Source organism: Nicotiana tabacum, chromosome 17 (assembly GCF_000715075.1).
Source record: "Nicotiana tabacum cultivar K326 chromosome 17, ASM71507v2, whole genome shotgun sequence".
Taxonomy (NCBI): domain Eukaryota; kingdom Viridiplantae; phylum Streptophyta; class Magnoliopsida; order Solanales; family Solanaceae; genus Nicotiana; species Nicotiana tabacum.
Genome location: NC_134096.1, coordinates 127,705,908 through 127,724,164, shown reverse-complemented (window position 1 = coordinate 127,724,164; position 18,257 = coordinate 127,705,908). Strand labels below are relative to the sequence as shown.

General features: G+C 40.0%; 1 protein-coding gene across 1 annotated transcript; it reads right to left on the bottom strand.

Moving 5' to 3' along the window:
• Positions 1–14,448: 14,448 nt before the first annotated feature.
• LOC142172106 (uncharacterized) lies at positions 14,449–15,099 on the bottom strand. Its single transcript, XM_075235880.1, has 2 exons — positions 14,958–15,099; positions 14,449–14,876 (listed from the first exon to the last, which is right to left on the bottom strand). The coding sequence occupies exons 1-2, from the start codon at positions 15,097–15,099 to the stop codon at positions 14,449–14,451; spliced, it is 570 nt and encodes a 189-aa protein (XP_075091981.1).
• Between the last annotated feature and the right edge of the window lie 3,158 nt (positions 15,100–18,257).

The following is an 18,257-nucleotide window of genomic DNA, read 5'->3' as shown; positions in this document are numbered from 1 at the left end:
CTGCTTTATATATCTCACTACTCTTGATGCTGCCTCCATATGGGAGGTTTTAGGACAATGCATAAATTAACTCAAGACCTGTACTACAAAGGAGATATTATGCCTGGTCATACTTAGATATAGCAGTTTTCCAACAAGTCTTTGATAGATACTAGGATCCCTTAGCACTTCATCAGTAGTGGCATTTCCTTCCGTGAAGGACAGATCATATTCTACAGTGGTCAACTTTTGGTTGAGCTCCATAGGTGTGCTAGCTGGCTTTGCTGCACTGAGACCTACTTCAGAGATTAACTCTAAAGCATATTTCCTTTGACTCATTATGATCCCCTTATTTTACCTTGCAAATTCAATTCCTAGAAAGAACTTTAGTTCTCCCAGGTCATTCATTTTGAACCTGCCTTGAAGATCTGACCTTGTATCACATAGCAGCTTATGATTATTTCTAGTAATTAGAAGATCATCTACATACACCAGAACGATCACAATATCATCCCTAACTCTTCTGATAAACAGGGAATAGTCATAGTGACTCTATTGAAATCCCATGTGTACCAGTGCTTCTGTAAGCTTTAGATTCCATTGCTTAGGTGCTTTCTTAAGGCCATACAAGGACTTTTGGACTTTGCAGAACTTCTGAGACTCCCCATGTCTAGAAAACCCCTCAGGCAAAATTATGTACACTTCTTCATCTAGGTCACCATTGAGAAAAGCATTATATACATCCATTCGATAGATGTACCAATGCTTTGAGGCAGCAACAATAATAACAGATCTCATTGTGACCATCTTAGCCACTTGTGAGAATGTTTCTCCGTTGTCCAACCCTTCACTTTGACTATAACCCTTAGCCACTAGTCGAACCTTGAACCTTTCAACTTTACCTGTAGCCTTGTACTTGATCCTGAACACCCACCTACAACAAATGAGTATTTTACCAGGAGGTAGGTCTACAATAGACCATGTATTGCTATCTCAATTCAAGCTGTATGGCTTCTATCCACTAGGATCAGATGCAGCTTCCTTGAAAGAAGTTGGTTCTGAAGCTGCTACGTAGGCTAAGATTGCTTGTCTATAAGCAGGGGAAAGACGAGTATATTCCACATGTGTAGAGATACGAAGGTTGCACTTGGTTCCTTTAGTCCTTGTTACATAGTCTTGTAGCCAAATATGAGGCTTAGTTGGTCTGGAAGATAGTTCATCATTGACTGCATCAGAAGAAGGAATTTCAGCAGCATGCTCAGAGTAGTTAAGTGCAGCAGTAGGCTCAAAATTATCAAGTGTTTGCATATGCTCTTATTGTGAAGGAATTGCAGTTGCATCAGATGTTTGATGTAACTCAATGTCTGAGAAGTTATCAGTCTTTGAATCCAAGGATGATGATGTTGGAATAACTGGTACTGTAGAATTCTCATGAACCATAATTGGGAGAGTAAATCCAAGACAAGAAACACATGATTGTCATATGACTTGACATATTTGAAAGGAAAAACATCTTCCTTGAATATTACATTTATGCTCACTAGAAAGGTTTTTTAGTGCAATTCATACAAGAGATAGCCCTTTTGTGTTGAAGAGTATCCCATAAGAACAACAGGAACAACCTTAGGTGAGAACTTGTCTAGTACTTTGGGAGTGGCAGCATAACACATACAACCAATGGCTCTCAAGTGGGACAGAGAAGGAGAATGCAAATAAAGCATCTCAAAAGGTGATTTGTAGTCAACCACTTTAGAAGGAAGTCATTTCAGTAGATATACAACAGTAGTAACACATTCACCCCAAAACCTTAAGGGAACATAAGCTTGAAACCTGAGTGCCCTTGCCATATTTAGAATGGTTCTGTGTTTTTTTTCTACAACCCCATTCTGTTGGGTGTATATACACATGTACTTTCATGCATAATAGCAAGACTAGACAAAAGACTTTTGAAATCAGTACTAAAAAACTCACTTCCATTATCAGTTCTCAGAGTTTTAACAGTTGTGGAAAATATATTTTGAACTTGAACAAGGAATTTTTTAGCACAACATAAGCTTCAGACTTAGAGGTTAACAGAAAGATCCAAGTATATCTACTATAGTCATCTACTATAGTGACAAAGAATATTCTTCCATCATGAGTAGGAAATCTGTAAGGCCCCCAAATGTTACAGTGAACTAATTTAAAAATAGACTTAGTGACAATATTACTAAGCTGTAAAGGAAGTTTGGTTTGCTTGATTAATGGACGCACAGTACAATGGTGACTGTCACTAGCAGTCATCTTATTTAACTTGTCTAATCTTCTTATTATATCTAAGGGAGCATGTCCCAATCTTCTGTGCCACAAACAGCTTGAGCTTGCAAGAGTAGGAGCAGTAGTTGTATATGCACTTTTATTTGAAATTTGAGCTAAAAATTATTCTAACATACCTCCTTTGAGCACATAAAGTCCATGTTGCTCTCTACCAATCCCCTTCACCTGACTACTGTAAAGATCCTGAAAAATATAAAAGTCAGGAAAGAAGCCTACCATACACTTTAGTTCCTTGGTGAGTTGTGAGACTGAGAGTAAATTGAACTTAAAGTCTAGAATGTAGAGTACATTAGAAATCTTCTGATTATCTAACACAGATGTACTTCATGTGTGTGAAATTGACATTGTATTACCATTAGGGAGATGAACCATGTTTTTTTTTCTGTTGTAGGAAGTGACTTATGTGTTTGTAGTAACTCAAGACTGGAGGTCATGTGATTTGAGGCTCCAGTGTCAATTATCCAGTCACTATTGACCCACTGAGACACAAATGTATTCACATGATTTAGAATACCGGCAACAGCTATTTTGCTAGATGAGCTGGAGCCTTCTGCATTTCCTTTGGAGAGCATCTGAACAATCTTCTAGTATTGCTCCTGCATGAAAAAGGGTTGTGTCTGTGTCATTTGTGGTGTCACAGGATTAGCTGAGATGAATCCCTTTTGATGATGAGACCCAGGGTTCAGTTGATTTGCACAGCTGATGTGCTATTCCTCAACTGCAAAGATTGGATTACCTGCAAAATTAGCATAGATTCCAGGTGCACTTCCTTTCTTTTTAGATTTGAAGTCTGGTGGATATCCTATTAGCTTGAAGCAATTTTCTTTAGTATGCCCTTTGTAATGACAGTATTCACACTGAACATTGTTCTTCTTTTGCCTGTAGCCTCCACTTGTGACATTTGGACCATTATTACTATACAGAGCAGTGCCCTCTAGACCTTCTTTAAGCTGTGTAACCTGAGTCATGCTTACCAGATTTCTTTTACTCTCTTGATCAATAAGTAGTGAGTAAGCCTTGTTAATAGTAGGCACTAGATTCAGCATCATAATTTGACTTCTTGACTGTGCATTGGAGTCATTCTGTGATGACCCAAAATATCATCTTTAAATTTAATAAGTAATTCTGTATTCTAAGATATTGAAAAGCACTATTTATTATTTCTCGACTTGCGTGCATATTCCGTAAAATATTTTAGAAAGTTTTTATGTGAAAAATGGATTAAAATATAAAATAGAGCCTTAAAACTCAATTAAGTTGACTTTGGTCAATATTTTGAGCAAACTGACCCGGATCAGTATTTTGACAGTTCCGATAGGTCCGTATCGTGATTTGGGACTTGGGCGTATGCCCGAAATTTAATTTGGAGGTCCCTAACTCAAGTTATGACCATATAACGGAAACTAGTAATTTAAAGGCTAAAGATTTTCAAGTTTGACCATGGGGTTGACTTTTTGATATCGGAGTCGGAATCTAATTATGGAAATTTGAATAGCTCCGTTATGTCATTTAGGACTTGTGTGCCAAATTTGAAGTCATTCCGGATTCATTTAATATGTTTTGGCATGAGATTTGCAAAATAAAAAGTTTAAAACTCAAAGATTGAATCGGGGTATGAATTATAATTTCAGCGTTGTTTGATGTGATTTTAGACCCCGAGTAAGTCCGTATTATGTTACGGGACTTGTTGGTATATTCGGATGGGGTCCCGAGTACTTCGAGTGTGATTTGAATCGAAATCGGAACAAGAATGGGACTTAAGCAAAATCTGAAATTTGGCCTTCTGGTGTAAACGCACCTGCGGATTTTTGTCCGCAGGTGCGAGCTCGCAGAAGTGAGCCTTCCATCGCAGATGCGCCCAGGCGTGGCTGGGCAAAGGTCCGCAAGTGCGAAAACTTGCACGCACCTGCGCGTCCGCAGAAGCGGACTGTTCGATCGTAGGGGCGGAAGGCAGCGCAAGTGCGCATTTTTCCTCCATAGATGCGAGGCCTCGCCTGGTAGCCCCACTTTGCAAATGCGAAAATATAGCCCGCAGATACGAAAATGCTGGGCAGAATACATAAAATCGGGCATTAACTATTTTTACTCATTTTTGAGTTTTAAGTCTCGGATTTTGGCGATTCCAAAGGGGAGTTTCACGACTTTGAATTGGATTTGACGCTTTTGGAGACAAATTCAAAAGGAAAAGTTGTGGTCGAATAATTTATTAGAATTTGCAAAGCGAGGTAAGTGTTGTGGTTAACCTTGACTTGAGAGAATAGAACCCTTAAACTATTTGTTATGTGAAATACATATGAACGACGTATAGGCGAGGTGACGAGTCTCTATACGTCGTCAAATTAATTGTTTGCATAATTACTTGAAAAATTATAAATCTTTTTAAATCATGAATTAATTATTATAATAATTGTTTCTCTCCTATTCTTTGTTAAATATTAATTCTTGAATTCCTGCATTAATTGTTACATGCTATTTGAATTATGTGTCTTAATTGTTATTTGACATTTAGCATATTAAATATTAAACTGCCTATTTTCTCCCTGATTTCCATAATAATTTGCTATTTGTCATTGTTTATTTTATAATTAAATCATAATTATTGTATGCTTGTTGTCTTATAATTTTATCTTAATTGTTGCATTTATTGGAGAAATTTCTTCTATAAGAATTTGTAAATGAATATATTGGAGGAGCGGGTTGCACGCCGCAATAGAATTGATTGAAATGGATATATTGAAGGATCGGGTTGCACACCGCAACATGCTTATTAAAAGTCCATATTGGATGATCGGGTTGCACGCCGCAATAGACTTATTAAAAGTCCATATTGGAGGATCGGCTTGCACGCCGCAACAGACTTATTAAAAGTCCATGATGGAGGATCGGGTTGCATGCCGCAATAGACTTATTTAAAAGTCGATATACATTTATATATATTGGGGGATCGGGTTGTACGCCGCAACAGACTTGATTAAAATGAATATATTGGAGGTGCGGGTTGCACGCCGCAACAGAATTGAATATGAATATATTGTGAGAGCGGGTTGCACGCTACAACGGAAATTGATGGAAATGATAATTGGTTATGACTGCTGAGTTGGTTTCAATTATTATAAATGAGTTACCTTATTTATTTCTATTATTTGTTGTTATTACTAATATTGCGTACAGGTTAATGTAAGTGACCCGCTTTAGCCTCGTCACTACTTCGTCGAGGTTAGGCTCAGCACTTACCAGTACATGGGGTCGGTTGTACTGATACTACACTCTGCACTTCTTGTGCAGATTTCAGAGTTGGCCCCAGCGGCATACCATAGTCTTGCTCGAATTTCAGCTACTCAGAGGAGACTTGAGGTATAACTGCACAACGTTCGCAGTTCTGAAGTCCCCATCTACTTTACTTTAGATGTGTGTTTATTTTCAGATAGCTTTATTTTATTCAAGCCCTTATTTGTATTATTCTAGAAGCTCGTGCACTTGTGACACTAATTCTGGGATGGTATTTAGACACCGTTGTTTTTATGGATTATTCACTATATTTCAGACTTTACTTCCGTAATTGTTCTTTGTTATCAATAAATTTAAAAATTATTTTAAAAATGGATAATATTATTCTAACATTGGCTCGGCTAGCAAGTGAAATGTTAGGCGCCATCATGGTCTGAAGGTGGGAATTTTGGGTCATGACAGTTGGTATCAGATCATTAGGTTATATAGGTCTCATGAGTCACGAGCAAGCTTAGTAGAGTCTGAAGGATCGGTACGGATACGTCTGTACTTATCTATCAAAGGCTATGAGGTTTAGGAACAATATCACTTCTTTCTTATTCTGTTGTGCGGTTTTATTCTATCATCGATGATTGAACCATTCTACTCTTATTCTCTCACAGATGGTGAGAACATGTAATACCTCTACCGATGGAAAGGGTCCAAAACCCCCGGTGGCAACTATGGCCAGGGGTAGAGGTCGAGGCCGAGGTCGTGCTAGAGGTCGAGGCAGAGGCCGAGGTAGAGCTCAGTCCAGAGCTCGAGTAGCTGCACCTGTTGTAGGACCTTAGGTGGACCTTCAGGAGGAGGTTCCAGTTCAAGATGTACCAGTTGGACCAGTTCAGGTCCCGAAAGAATTCATAGCCACTCTAGTGCTTCAGGACGCTCTAGTCCGGTTGGTGAGTCTTATGGAGGGCGTGGCCCAGAATGGTACATTTCCAATGGCACCAGCCATTTCACAGGCTAGGGGAGGAGCACAAACTCCCACTACTCCCGCTCCGGAGCAGATATCTCCCCAGAATCAGGCTCCAGCAGCCCCGCCAGTTGGGGTAGTTCAGCCAATTGTTGCGGCACAGACTGGTGATAGGCCCGCCATGTCTTTTGAGGCCTTATTGAGACTGGATAAGTTTACTAAGCTCTTTCCAGTTTACTTCAGTGGTACACCTTCTGAGGACCCACAGGATTATCTTGAACGCTGCCACGAGGTGCTGCGAAACATGGGTATAGTTGAGACCAATGGAGTTGATTTTGCTGTATTTCAGATGACAGGTTCCGCCAAGAGGTGGAGGAGAGATTATACATTGACCAGAACAGTTGGATCACCTGCACTTACCTGGGAGCAATTCTCTCAGCTATTTCTAGAGAAGTTGCTCCCTATCACACTAAGAGAGGAATTCGGCAAGCAATTTGAGCGTCTACAGCAGGGTAGTATGACTGTTACTCAGTATGAGTCCCGTTTTGTGGATTTGGCCCGTCATGCTCTCCTTTTACTACCTACGAAGGGAGAGAGAGTGAGAAGGTTTATTGAGGGACTCACTCACCCTATGATGGCCAAGGAGACCGGAAGTGAGATTTCTTTTCAGGTGGCTGCTAATGTTGCGAGGAGAATCGAGATGGTTCTTACACAGGAGAGAACGCAGAGGTCTGATAAGATGCCTCGTCAGTTCGGTGATTTCAGTGGTGCCTCGTCTGGAGGCAGGGGTAATTTTGGTAGGGGTCATCCTCCCAGACCGTTTCATTCAGCACTTTATGCATCTCACAGTGCTTCAGGGAGTCACGGTTCTACTATGCCTTACTATGGGCAGGCAGCATTCAGTGAACATTCAGCTCCTATCAGTGCACCGCTACTCTAGAGTTACTACAATGGTTATCTGGCCCATTTGGGCCAGCTTCAGCTTCAGCAGCCACGGCATTAGGATGGGTGTTATGAGTGTGGGAACATTGGTCACATCAGGAGGTATTACCCTAGATTGGCGAGTAACAGATCTCGACATGATTCACGTGCCATCATACTGGCACCGGTTGCTTCACCGTCTGCTCAGCCAGCTAGAGGTAGGGGTCAGGCAGCTAGAGGTGGAGGTCAGGCCATTAGAGGTAGAGGTCAGGCCATTAGAGGTGGAGGTCAGACTGTTAGAGGTGGAGACCAGCTAGTTAGAGGTCGTCCTAGAGACGCAGTTCAGAGTGGTGGGGCTCAACCCCGATTTTATGCTTTTCCAGCTAGGCCTGAGGCCGAGTTATCTGATGCTGTGATCACAGGTATTATTCCAGTTTGTCATAGAGATGTTTCATTTCTATTTGATCCAGGATCTACTTATTCCTATGTGTCCTCCTATTTTGCTTCATATTTGGTTGTGCCTTGTGATTCTTTGAGTGTTTCTGTGTGTGTATCTACACCGGTAGGAGACTCTATTGTAGTAGATCATGTCTATCATTTGTGTGTGGTTACTATTAATAATTTTGAGACTAGTGTGGATCTTCTACCTCTTGATATAGTAGATTTTGATGTCATCTTGGGTATGGATTGGTTGTCCCATTATCATGCTATATTGGATTGTCATTCCAAGGCAGTGACCCTAGCTATGCCGGGGTTACCTCAGTTATAGTGGAAAGGAACTCCTAGTCATTCTGCCAGTAGGGTTATTTCTTATATGAAAACTCGGCGTATGGTAGAGAAAGGGTGTTTAGCCTATATGGCTTATATTCGCGATCCCAATGCGGATATTCCTTCTATGGCCTCAGTACCAGTTATTCGTGAATTTCCAGAAGTATTTCCTGCAGATCTACCGGGGATGCCACCCGATAGAGATATTGACTTCTGTATTGATTTGGCTCCGGGCACTCAGCCCATTTCCATTCCACCATACCGTATGGCCCCGTCGGAGTTCAAAAGAATTGAAAGAGCAGTTACAAGACTTGCTTGATCATGGATTCATTAGACCCAGTATCTCGCCCTGTGGTGCACCGGTACTATTTGTAAAGAAAAAAGATGGCTCTATGCGAATGTGTATAGATTATCGACAGTTGAATAAGGCCACTATCAAAAACAAATATCCGCTACCAAGAATTGAAGATTAATTTGATCAGCTTCAGGGACCAAGGTGTTTTCAAAGATCGATTTGAGGTCTGGTTACCATCAGTTGAAGATTAGGGCATCTGATGTCCCTAAGACAGCTTTTCGGACTCGGTATGGATATTACGTATTCCTAGTGATATCATTTGGGTTGACAAATGCCCCAGCAATATTTATGGATTTAATGAATCGAGTGTTCAAGCCCTATTTGGATTTTTTTGTGGTTGTATTCATTGATGATATCTTGATTTACTCCAGCAGTCGAGAGAAGCATGAGCAACATCTTCGGAGTGTGCTTCATACTTTGAAAAATAATCAGTTATATGCTAAATTTTCAAAATGTGAGTTGTGGTTAGACTCAATTGCCTTTTTGGGGCATGTTGTATCGACAGAAGGCATAAAGATGGATCCTAAGAAGGTTGAGGCTATTCAGAATTGGCCTAGACTTACTTCAGTTACAAAGATCCAGAGTTTTCAGGGTTTGGCAGGTTATTATCGTCGGTTCGTGGAAGGGTTTTCAGCTACATCAAGCTCATTGACCAGACTAACCCAGAAAGGTGTCCCATTCAGATGGTCAGACGAGTGTGAGTTGAGCTTTCAGAAGCTCAAGACCGCTTTGACTACGACGCCAGTATTGGTATTACCCATAGGTTCAGGATCGTATACGGTATATTGTGACGCATCTCACATTAGGATTGGTGCAGTATTAATGCAAGATGGCAAGGTAATTGCATATGTGTCGCGGCAGTTGAAAGTTCATGAGAAGAATTATCCTGTTCATGACTTAGAACTGGCAGCCATTGTTCATGCGCTGAAGATTTGGAGGCATTACCTCTACGGTGTCTCGTGTGAGGTATTTACTGATCATTGTAGCCTTCAGTATCTGTTCAAACAAAGAGATCATAATTTGAGGCAGAGAAGATGGTTGGAGTTGTTGAAAGACTATGATATTACCATTTTGTATCACCCCGGAAAGGCCAATGTGGTGGCCGATGCTTTGAGTAGAAAGGCTGTGAGTATGGGCAGTCTTGCGTATATTCTGGTTGGTGAGAGGCCATTAGCTGCAGATGTTCAGACTTTGGCTAATCAGTTCATGAGGTTAGATATTTCAGAACCTAGTCGGGTTCTAGCTTGCACAGTCGCTCGGTCTTCTTTATATGAGCGCATCAATGAGAGGCAGTATGATGATCCTCATTTACTTGTCCTTAAGGACACGGTGTGGTACGGTGATGCCAAATAGGTTGCTGTGGGGGAAGATGGAGTTCTACGAATGCAGGGTCATATTTGTGTGCCTAATGTTGATGGGCTTCGTGAATTAATTCTTGAAGAGACACACAGTTCCAGATATTCTATTCATCCAGGTACCGCCAAAATGTATCAATATTTGCGGCAACATTATTGGTGGAGGAGAATGAAAAAGGATATAGTTGCATATGTAGCTCGGTGTCTGAATTGCCAGCAAGTTAAGTACGAGCATCAGAGACCTGGTGGTTTGCTTCAGAAGTTAGAAATTCCTGAGTGGAAGTGGTAGCGTATCACTATGTATTTTGTTGTTGGGCTCCCACGGACTCAGAGAAAATTTGACGCAGTTTGGGTCATTGTGGACAGGTTGACCAAGTTAGCACATTTCATTCCAGTGGCAGTTACCTATTCTTCAGAGAGGTTAGCTGAAATTTATATTCGTGAGATTGTCAGCCTTCACGGTGTGCCTGTGTCTATTATTTTAGATCGAGGTACACAGTTTACCTCACACTTCTGGAGGGATGTACAACATGAATTAGGCACGCGGGTTGAGTTGAGTACAACATTTCATCCACAGACAGATGGACAATCAGAGCGCACCATTAAGATATTGGAATATATGCTTCGCGCTTGTGTTATTGACCAGTCGAGTATTCAAATGGCTCCATATGACGCATTATACGGAAGGCGATGCCGATCACCAGTTGGTTGGTTTGAACCGGGAGAGGCTCGGTTGTTGGGTACCGATTAGGTACAGGATGTTTTGGATAAGGTCAAAGTTATTCAAGATCGACTTCGTACAGCTAAATCTAGACAAAAGAGTTATGCCGACCGTAAGGTTCGTGATATTACATTCATGGTTTGAGAAAGAATATTGCTATGGGTTTCACCTATGAAAGGTGTAATGAGGTTCGGAAAGAAGGGCAAGATGAGCCCTAGGTATATTGGACCCTTTGAAATTCTTGAAAGGGTGGGTGAAGTAGCCTACAGGCTTGCATTACCACCTAGTTTATCAGCAGTTCATCCAGTGTTCCTTGTGTCTATGCTCCGAAAATATCATGGTGATCCATCCCATGTGTTAAATTTCAGCTCAGTCCAATTGGAAAAAGATTTGACTTACGAGGAGGAGCCGGTGGCTATTTTAGCTCGGCAGGTCCGTTAGTTGAGGTCTAAGAGTTATCCTTCAGTTCGGGTACAATGGAGAGGTCAACCGATTGAGGCAGCTATCTGGGAGTCCGAGTCGGATATACAGAGCAAATATCCACACTTATTCACCAGCTCATGTACTTTTTCTAACTCCGATCGAGGATGAACGTTTGTTTTAGAGGTGGAGAATGTGATGACCCAAAATATCATCTTTAAATTTAATAAGTAATTATGTATTCTAAGACCTTGAAAAATACTATTTATCATTCCTCGACATGCGTGTACAGTCCGTATAATTTTTTGGAAAGTTTTTATGTGAAAAATGGATTAAAATGTGAAATAGAGCCTTAAAACTCAATTGAGTTGACTTTGGTCAACATTTTGAGCAAACAGACCCGGATCAATATTTTGACAGTTCTGGTAGGTCCGTATCGTGATTTGAGACTTGGGCATATGCCCGAAATTTAATTTGGAGGTCCCTAGCTCAAGTTATGACCATATAACAGAAACTAGTAATTTAAAGGCTAAATATTTCCAAGTTTGACCACGGGATTGACTTTTTGATATCGGAGTCGGAATCTAATTTTGGAAATTTGAATAGCTCCGTTATGTCATTTAGGACTTGTGTGCCAAATTTGAAGTCATTCCGGATTCATTTAATATGTTTTGGCACGAGATTTGCAAATTGAAAAGTTTAAAACTCAAAGTTCGAATCGGGGTATGAATTATAATTTCAGCGTTGTTTGATGTGATTTTAGACCCCGAGTAAGTCCGTATTATGTTACGGGACTTGTTGGTATATTCGGATGGGGTCCCGAGTACTTCGAATGTGATTTGAATCGAAATCGGAACAAGAATGGGACTTAAGCAAAATCTGAAATTTGGCCTTCTGGTGTAGACGCACCTGCGGATTTTTGACCGCAGGTGCGAGCTCGCAGAAGTGAGCCTTCCATCGCAGATGCGCCCAGGCGTGGCTGGGCAAAAGTCCGCAGGTGCGGAAACTTGCACGCACCCGCGCATCCGCAGAAGCTGACTGTTCGATCGCAGGAGCCGAAGGCAGCGCATGTGCGCATTATTCCTCCGCAGATGCGAGGCCTCGCCTGGGAGCCCCACTTCGCAAATGCGAGGCCGCAGGTGCGAAAATATAGCCCACAGATGCGAAAATGCTGGGCAGAATACATAAAATCAGGTCTAAACTATTTTTACGCATTTTTGAGTTTTAAGTCTCGGATTGTGGCGATTCCAAAGGAGATTTTCACGACTTTGAATTGGATTTGACGCTTTTGGAGACAAATTCAAAAGGAAAAGATGTGGTCGAATAATTTATTAGAATTTGCAAAGCGAGGTAAGTGTCGTGGTTAACCTTGCCTTGAGGGAATAGAACCCTTAAACTATTTGTTATGTGAAATACATGTGAACAACGTATAGGCGAGGTGACGAGTGTCTATACGTCGTCAAATTAATTGTTTGCATAATTACTTGAAAAATCATAAATTATTTTAAATCATGAATTAATTATTATAATAATTGTTTCTCTCCTATTCTTTGTTAAATATTAATTCTTGAATTCCTACATTAATTGTTACATGCTATTTGAATTATGTGTCTTAATTGTTATTTGACATTTAGCATATTAAATATCAAACTGCCTATTTTCTCCCTGATTTTCATAATAATTTGCTATTTGTCATTATTTGTTTCATAATTAAATCATAATTATTGTATGCTTGTTGTCTTATAATTTTATATTAATTGTTGCATTTATTGGAGAAATTTCTTCTATAAGAATTTATAAATAAATATATTGGAGTAGCGGGTTGCACGCCGCAACAGAATTGATTGAAATGGATATATTGGAGGATCGGGTTGCACGCCGCAATAAACTTATTAAAAGTCCATATTAGAGAATCGGGTTGCACGCCGTAACAGACATATTAAAAGTCCATATTGGAGGATCGGGTTGCACGCCGCAATAGACTTATTAAAAGTCCGTGTTGGAGGATCGGATTACACGCCGTAACAGACTTATTTAAAAGTCGATATATATATATTGGGGGATCGGGTTGTGCACCATAATAGACTTGATTAAAATGAATATATTGGAGGAGCGGGTTGCACGCCATAACAGAATTGAATATGAATATATTGTGAGAGTTAGTTGCACGCTGCAATGGAAATTGATGGAAATGATAATTGGTTATGACTGCTGAGTTAACTTCAATTATTATAAATGAGTTACCTGATTTATTTCTATTATTTGTTGTTGTTACTAATATTGCGTACCGGTTAATGTAAGTGACTCGCCTTAGCCTCATCACTACTTCGTCGAGGTTAGACTCAGCACTTACCAGTACAAGGGTCGGTTGTACTGATACTACACTCTGCACTTCTTGTACAGATTTCGGAGTTGGTCCCAGTGGCGTACCATAGACTTGCTCGGATTTCAGCTACTCAAAGGAGACTTGAGGTATAACTGCACGACGTCCGTAGTTCTGAAGTCCCCATCTACTTTACTTTAGCTGTGTGTTTATTTCCTGACAGTTTTATTTTATTCAGGCCCTTATTTGTATTATTCTAGAAGTTCGAGCACTTGTGACACCAATTCTGGGATGGTATTTAGACACCGTTGTTATTATGAATTATTCACTATATTTCAGACTTTACTTCCGCAATTGTTCTTTGTTATTAATAAATTTAAAAATTATTTTAAAATGGATAATATTATTCTAACGTCACTACTAGAAATCCAGTAAAAACCGACCAAAGTTGGTCGGTAATGGCCAATAACCGACCAAAATGCGATCATTTACGTGTGGACGGTATTTTAGAGGTCGGAAAGGAATACCGACCAAAGTTGGTCGGAAATTACCGACCAACTTTGGTTGGTAAATTAAATTCAAAAAAAAAATAGACCAAAGTTGGTCGGTTTTTCCGACCAAAGTTGGTCGGTATTTTAATTATGTAATCAAAAGATTCACTATCTGGGAATCGAACCGGGGTCTGTACTGTGGCAGGATACTATTCTATCACTAGACCATCGGTACATTTTGTTTTAAGACTGTCTTTTATTTGATTTATACTCTTTAATTGTATTTTCGCATGAAAATAACCGACCAAAGTTGGTCGGTTTTATTAAAAAGTAAAATTACCAACCAAAGTTGGTCGGTTTATTTAAATGACCGACCGAATTAACCGACCAATTTTGGTCCATTTTTTTAATATTAATTTTTATTTATTTTAATTGAAAAACCAACCAAAGTTGGTCAGTTTCTTGAAAAATAAATTTCGCGGGACTCAAAAATAGTTTCCCGCATTTTTGCGCCTAGTTGGTCGGTCGACCTAGGTCGATTTTTGCGGAATTTCTAGTCGTGCGTTGGCTTGCCTAGCAAGTGAAATGTTAGGCGCCATCATGATCCGAAGGTGGGAATTTAGGGTCGTGACACATTCAAACCAGTGAGAAACTGCAGCAGTCTCTGAGCCTCAAAGTGCTGAGCATATTGTTTAGAGTCAGGACATAGACAACTTGGGCATGGCATTAGAGCATCAAACTCATCACACAAATCTCTTAGCTTTGAGAAGTAGTCTGCTATAGTCATGGTTCCTTGAGTCAGATTGTGCATTTCTCTATGAAGAAACAATACTCTAGAGCCATTCACTTTGTCAAATCTCTCTTTTAGATCTTCCCACACTTTGTGAGCACTAGATGCATATAGTACACTACTCAGCAAACCAGTCCTAACATCATTCATTATCCACCACAAAACAACAACATTAACCTTTTCCCACAAATCATGAAGCTCCGGTTCAAACTTTGATTTTGGAAACCTTCCATCGACAAAACCTAACTTACTTTTATCTAACAAACTAATCCTCATAGCACGACTCTACAAGGCATAGTTATCAGACCCAGTCAATTGAATGGAGACTAGAGAACTACCTGGTGTGTCAGTTGGCTGTAGGTACAGTGGGTGATTATGATCGATAGAGGGGAACGACGAACCTGTTGGAGCAGAATTGCCAAAAATGCCATTAGCTGCTGTACTACCTGTTGTATTGTAATCTTCAGTACCAATCGCCATTGTTGACTGCAGCTTTAGAGAAAATTACAAACCCTACCTTCGATTTGAGATCACTCTAAGACAATTCTGCACCTAATTCTGCAGAATTGAAGTAATCTAGAAGCAGAGGAGAGAATCGCAGAATGGCCTAGATCATTGTCGGTGGATCTGATACCATGTTAGCTGCCATGGACAATTGATCTAGAGCTTGAGAAAAGAGAAGACTAGGCTCAGCGAAAGAGATGAGAAACGAGAACTGTTTTATTGAAGTGGCCGAAGAAGCAAAAATGAAATTGTCTTAATGCTATCCTAAGAGTACAAATATGTCACGACCCAAAATCCAACTAGTCGTGATGGCACCTAACCCAACCCGTTAGGTAAGCCAGCTAACAACTATCCAATCCAATGAAATTTAATAAGACAATCAAGTGAAATAAAATATCTAAATCTTATTCATTCCCCAAGGACTGGTAGTACAAATCATGAGCTTCTAAGATTAGAATTTATAAAGCTGGTATGAAATAAATACATCATCTGTTCGAAATGTACATAAACAGATTTTCTTTATAAATCTAAGGCTACCATGAACAAGAGGCAGCTACGATCGGAACACGGGTACGTCTCCAAATTCAGCTCCCGTCGATCACAGCAACATCAACATCCAATATTTGCACGCAAGGTACAGAAGTGTAATATGAGTAAAACCGATCCCATGTACTCAATAAGTAACAAACCTAACCTTAGGTTGAAAGAAGTGACGAGCTGGGACAAAGGTCAAAGTACAACACCAATAGCCAAATAATAGTTCATAACAAAATAATAAAAGTGATAACAGAAGTAAACCAGAGATGTAGTGCTCAGATCGTTCACAATTCCGGAAAATAGGCATGTTTTTCACGTATAACAGTGAAAACCCAAATCTTTTACCGAAAACACCAAAATATGGGTAAATTTGTAAAATCGTGATTTTCCCTTCCAAAACTTTTCAACAAGTAAATGTTTCATTATCAATTGACATGAGAAAAAGTACATCTCTATGGCTACATGTCAATGTGTATGAGAAGTCATGAATGGAATGATACCGTACAACATGAGGAAAAATGCGTCTCTATGCTTGTATGTCGAGTGTGCATGGCAGTGCAGTGCAACACAGTGATAAAACCATATGCATACTCTCAGATTATCAACTCACTCAACCCTCCCAGTCACTCAGTCCTCCTAATCGCTCGGCACTCGCACTCAGTAGGTACATGCGCTCACTGGGGGTGTGTACAGACTCCGGAGGAGCTCCTTCAGCCTAAGCGCTATAATCCGCACGGACAACTCACGTGTTATCAATATCTGGATTTGCATGGACAACTCATGTGCCATAGTATCAATATCTGGATCTGCACGGATAACTCACATGCTGCACGGACAATTCACGTGCTATAGTATCAATAACCTCACAATCAGGCCCTCGGCCTCACTTAGTCATCAATCTCTCTAGTCTCTCGGGCTCACTATGTCATGAAACTAGCCTAAAATGATGATGTGATGTATCAATGATTAACAACAAAGACTGAGATATGATATGTAATGAATGTATATGACTGAGTACGAAATTACAATTTAAAAATATAATTCGACAACAGAAATGACTTCAGTGAGTCCCAATAATACAAGCATTTGCCTAAGCATAATTTCTAACATGAGTTACAGCTCAGTTTCACTAACACATGACAAATACACGTAACAATACAAGTTAATTGACTACACAGCTCTACGGAATTGACTGAGTCTCAATTTTTGCGGTACACACCCACACGCCTGTCACCTAGCATGTGTGTCTCCTCCAAACAAATCACATAACACGTAATTCAGGATTTTATATCCTCAACACCAAGTTTAGAAGTGTTACTTATCTCAAACCGTGCAATTCTTTATTCCAATAGGCCTTTGCCTCACGAATTGGCCTCTGAATGCCCCATATCTAGTCACAAATAATTCGATACAATCAATACGAAGTGTAGGAATCAATTCCATACGAAAATGCTAAATTTTACAATACAAATCCGAAATTCAACTCAAAAATTAACAGTGGGGACCACGTCTCGGAACCTGACAAAACTCACAAAATTCGACAACCCATTCAATTACGAGTCCAACCATACTAGTTTCATTCAAATCCGACTCCGAATCGATGTTCAAATCTCGAAATTTTATTTTATGGAATTGTAGAAAATTCCTCCGATTTCTCTTGAAATATCAATAATCTAACGCCGAAAATGAAGATTAATTCATGGAATTCAATATAATCACAAGGGATTCAAGAACACTTATCCCAAGTTGTGTGGTGAAATTTGCCTCTGAAAATCGCCCAAACCGAGCTCCCCAACTCTGTTTTCATCAAAAATGGCAAAACCTCATGTTTATAGGGATTTTTAATGTTCAAGCACCACAAGTGGCATGGGGCGCTACCTGTGGCCCAGGTTCCAAAACACCAAAATTCCCAGCGCTAGGACTAGCTACCCTGGGCGCTAGCGATGAGAAATCTTTTCTATTTCGCTCGGAAATGGGAATAACTCTCTCATACGATTTCTGAATTCGACGATTCTTTTTGCTATGGCTCCGTAATTTCAATACGGATCTAATGCTTCAATCAACACTAAATTTGGAGCTCATTTGGTTATTGTGATACCACTTATTCTTGAAGAAATGACATAGAAACATTCTAGAAATATCCAAATTAAGATCCGTTAACCATCCGAAATCCACCCGAGGCCTTCGGGACCTCAACCAAATATACCAACAAGTCCTAAAACATCATACGAACTTAGTCAATTCCCAAATCATATCAAACAACACTAAAAACATAAATCACACCCTAATTGAAGCTTAAATGAAACTATCGAATTTCAACTTCTACATTCGATGCCGAAACCTATCAAATCAAGTTCGATTGAATTCAAATTTTGCACACAAGTCATAAATGACATAACAGACCTATTCAAATTTCCAGAATCGGATTCCAACCCCGATATCAAAAAGTCAACTCCCGAACAAACTTTCAAATCTTCCATTTCCAACTTTCGCCATTTCAAGCCAAAATCAACTACGGACTTCCAAAAAAATATCTGGACACACTCCTAAGTCCAAAATCACCATACAGAGCTATTGGAACCATCAAAACTCCATTC

Coding starts and splice junctions, on each gene's coding strand:
- LOC142172106 (XM_075235880.1), bottom strand. CDS start 15,099: ATGGCGATTGGTACTGAAGATTACAATACAACAGGTAGTACAGCAGCT. Junction 14,877..14,957: donor ACAGCCAACTGACACACCAG/GTAGTTCTCTAG, acceptor TTAGTTTGTTAG/ATAAAAGTAAGTTAGGTTTT.